Source organism: Lotus japonicus, chromosome 3 (assembly GCF_012489685.1).
Source record: "Lotus japonicus ecotype B-129 chromosome 3, LjGifu_v1.2".
Taxonomy (NCBI): domain Eukaryota; kingdom Viridiplantae; phylum Streptophyta; class Magnoliopsida; order Fabales; family Fabaceae; genus Lotus; species Lotus japonicus.
The window spans coordinates 97,379,393-97,383,355 of record NC_080043.1 but is presented as its reverse complement, the minus strand read 5'-3'; the positions used below and the strand labels follow the sequence as shown (position 1 = coordinate 97,383,355).

At 41.1% G+C, this 3,963-nt stretch overlaps 1 protein-coding gene across 1 annotated transcript; it reads left to right on the top strand.

Moving 5' to 3' along the window:
- Nucleotides 1-1,917: 1,917 nt before the first annotated feature.
- Nucleotides 1,918-3,762, top strand: LOC130747994 (uncharacterized). Its single transcript, XM_057601070.1, has 4 exons — nt 1,918-2,417; nt 2,531-2,584; nt 2,685-2,810; nt 3,155-3,762. The coding sequence occupies exons 1-4, from the start codon at nt 2,064-2,066 to the stop codon at nt 3,338-3,340; spliced, it is 720 nt and encodes a 239-aa protein (XP_057457053.1). The 5' UTR covers nt 1,918-2,063; the 3' UTR covers nt 3,341-3,762.
- The last annotated feature ends 201 nt before the right edge of the window (nt 3,763-3,963 follow it).

The window sequence follows — 3,963 nt, the reverse complement described above, 5'->3', positions numbered from 1 at the left end:
TCGGTCCATCCCTTTGAATATTGATCTGCAACTGTTCCCCTCTTCGCCTCAAACTGCTGCTTTTGCCTTGTAACCGCTGTATTCGGGCGGTTGTTCTTGATCTTATCGCTCTGCTCCTCTCTGATGTATCCTTGTACCCTTTCGCGTAAATGCGCCATTGTCTCCACAGGTTTTCGACTCAAATTACTGTTCAAACCACCTGGCTTCAAGCCCAATTCAAAAGCTGCAATGCAAATTTCCGGCATTTTATCCTCTAAATGAACAGATAATTGATTGAATCGCCCCATGTAAGACTGCAAAGTCTCATTTGGCCCTTGACGAACATTGAATAATGTCGCCGGAGTTACTTTTTGCGCACGACTGGTAGAAAACTGAGACAAGAATTTTGTAGATAATTCCGTGAAATTGACGATTGACCTTGACGGTAGAGTCGTGAACCAAATCATCACCGACTTCTTGAAAGTTGATGGTAACATTTTGCACTTCAACGCGTCCGATGCGCCAACAATGACCATTTTTGTGTTGAAATACACCAAATGGTTCTTTGGGTCTGAATCACCATAGTAAGAATCAAACTTTAACGTCTTCAAATTGTCTGGGACGGCGGTATTCGCTATTTCATCTGTGAAAGGTTGAAAGTCCACCACTAGGGGTGTACAAGACCCGGCCCTACCCGCCAACCCGTCCCGGCCCGATTATTAAAAGAGACCGGGTTCGGGTTGATCTTTGAGTTACCCGACTTCGGGTAGGGTCGGGTTCGGGTTGATACTCGGGTCACCCGGCCCGTCCCACATGTATATTTTATAAAATTTTAATTTGTTATAATGATTAAAATGTGATACATGGTGCTCAAATTTATCTTACCATGTAGATGAGATTAAATGTCTAACATCTACCTTATGAATTAAGTAAACGTTTGTCAAACTATGCACACTTTCATGTTCTAACAAGAGAAAATCATGTGTGTGTATTATGCATATGTGAGACAGGTGAAGAAATGATCAAACAAAATGTAAACCTCAAGTGCAATAGATTATGAAAGAATTGGATCCTTTCAAGTTATTTCTTTCAAAAAATAGTTCCAACTTATAACTCTTTTACTATGTTATTATCTTTAAATTTTACAATTAGTATCAAATAGTCTTAAACTTATTGTCCCTCGGGCCAACCCGGTCCCGTCCTACATAGACCCGTCCTAAATTGGACCCGCATAATGTCGGGTTGCTTCGGGTCTAGGGACGGGTTAGGGTCTATGAATTGACCCGATCAATATTTAGGGCCGGGTTAGGGTTAACTAAAACCCGTCCCAACCCGTCCCTTGTACACCCCTATCCACCACCGTCTCAGCCATTCTTCGATCGCCCTCTCGTAAACCTTGAGTCTGATTGAGATCAGTAAGTTGATTTTGTAACTGTTGATTATGTTGACGAAGTTCATTGAGATCGTCCATGATCCGCTGAAGAGCATCGGGAGGAACATCATTTTGTTGAACATGATTCCTCTCTCCGTTCGCCCCGGATCGAGTCACCATCGTAGTGAAAAAACGAAGCCTAGGAAAATATCCTTCGGCCCCACGGTGGGCGCCAATGTTCCGGTATAGAACCACAGACCAAGGCTAACCAATTTAGAGAGCAAGCGAAAGTAAACAAAGTGAGTAAAATGCGTGAAATGATAGGATCCTCCGCTTGGGCGGTCCTCTTTTATTTATAGCTTGGGTTTTGATCCGGTTGGATCATGGGTTACCCGGCTCATTTGATACATAATTTGTTCAGCCCAATTATTAAATACATTGATCCGCCCTATACCACACAACACATCATCGACTTACAAGTCGGGTAACTACATAACCTCACATGACATGAATTAGGAGTAGTGATTGATATTCCTTAGGTTATCCTTATTACTAGTAATAGTAGTAATTAGCATTATTATGCTGAAAAATACATACCATAGGGAGTAGAGTTACAGTACAGTACAGTACAGGCCGGGAACTGAAAACTCTAATTCGGTGATTTCTAATTCTTTCTTCACCGGGAAAGGGAAAGGGAAAGGGAAAGGGAAAGATGAATGGAACAGCAGCTTTGCGGTGGCAACCATTTCCATGTGTACCGCCACCAAACACGCGGATTCGCCATCTGCAACGCCAACCGGTAAGACTAGTCGTAACAGTCAAAGCCAAAAAGGATGCGGATAGGGTTTGGAAGGAGGCCTGGCGAACTGCCAACGACGGCTTCGACCGCTTCTTCTTCGAAGCCAAGAAGACCGCCGAGCGCATTGACCGCCGTTACTCCCTCTTTCACCGCCTTTCCTCCGTCGCCAGGTCCGCCGCCGACCGTGTCCGTGAGATTGACCGCGACTTTGAGATTGGCATCCGCTACCGCGCTTTCACCCTCGATTTTTCCAGAAACTGGCCCAACGTAACTAACCTCCTTCCTTATCTCTTCAATTCATATTCATATTCATATTCATATTCATATTCATATTCATATTCATATTTGCTTGCTTTCATTCTTTTTTGTTTTCATTGCAGTACCGGAGACAGCTGAGTAAGTTTATAGATAGTCCTGTCGGAAGAAGCTTTGCTGTAAGTTACTATATCATATCTATCATTCACAATTCTAATTATAATAATTCATTCTTTCATTGCTCACGAGTATTGATTCATTTTCTTGTTGGTTTTCCAGACCATTTTCTTCATCTGGTTCGCATTATCTGGTTGGCTTTTTCGCATTCTCATCATTGCAACCTGGGTGCTTCCATTTGCTGGACCTCTTCTCATCGGTACATTGGCCAACAACTTGGTTATTAAGGTCATCATCATCCTTCATTGCTTGCTGTTTCAATGCATCATGCATGTATAACAAGTTTTCATTAGTTGAAAAAGAGTTCACCCATTTATTTTTAAGCTACATTTTGTTTGTGAACCTAACCAAAGTTTGAATTTGAAGCTTAGTTAGAACCTCAAATCCATGCTTATCAGCATGGAGCTAAGTTCATCATCCGTTGTGAAACTTTGGTTGGGATATGTTATTTATGATACTAGATTGTGTAGCTCAATTCATCTTGCGTTCTACCATGATCATTTCAATTTAGTTTTGTGCACTGTTTGTACTGAAATTGACTCCATAAATACGCTACGTCTGTAACTGGACAGGGCGCATGCCCTAATTGCAAGACGCAATTCGCAGGTTACAAGAGCCAAGTCATTCGATGTACAAGCTGTGGCAACATTGTGTGGCAACCTAAGGCCAAGGGGGATTTCTTTTCAGGCGGTGGTAGAAGAACTTCCTCGTCTAAGTCCGACCCTGAGATTATTGATGTTGAATTTGAGGAGAAATGAAGACATGGCCGAGTCTGCGATTATCATCCTGGATTTGATTTCACAAACAGATGAATAGACAATGCATTGATATCACATTCATATTGTGTCTTCGGTTTCTTTATAATTGAAGTTTGTTCTTACATTTGTGCTGTAGGAAGCGCTTACAGAGTTAGTTCTGATGTAGTACTTGGTTGTAAATGATTCTTTATACTATGAAAATAGCGGAGATGAGAGGGGCAAAAAAAAAATGAAAAAGAAACAGCCTGTTCTGATTGCAATCAGCTTCTGGAGCCATGTAGATTTATAAAATGCAAGATCTATATAGGCAGGTGGCGTCAATTTTGTATCAAATTGTTTGGGTTACAGAACATGCAATCATATGATGAATAAAGCATGTTGTTATCAAACATACTTTCGATTATGAATGCCCCTTGATTGCATGATGCATACAGCCCTTACTTGGAGAGGATTTTAAATTCTCAATGATGAGTTTTGAGTGCTGAAGGTTTAAATTTATCTCGTCATTCTTTTTCCTCTTATTCTTGCAAATTGCTATATACGCTGGACAAATTATTTATAGATGTGTAATAATTTCGTTTGATTATTATTTCCAAGCAGACAAAAGCGACACAAAACCACAA

What these genes read in the sequence shown, in the direction of transcription:
- LOC130747994 (XM_057601070.1), top strand. Translation starts at nt 2,064, where the DNA reads ATGAATGGAACAGCAGCTTTGCGGTGGCAACCATTTCCATGTGTACCG. An exon ending in TTTCCAGAAACTGGCCCAAC is followed by an intron (nt 2,418 to 2,530) that starts GTAACTAACCTC and finishes TTTTCATTGCAG; the next exon opens with TACCGGAGACAGCTGAGTAA. An exon ending in CCAACAACTTGGTTATTAAG is followed by an intron (nt 2,811 to 3,154) that starts GTCATCATCATC and finishes GTAACTGGACAG; the next exon opens with GGCGCATGCCCTAATTGCAA.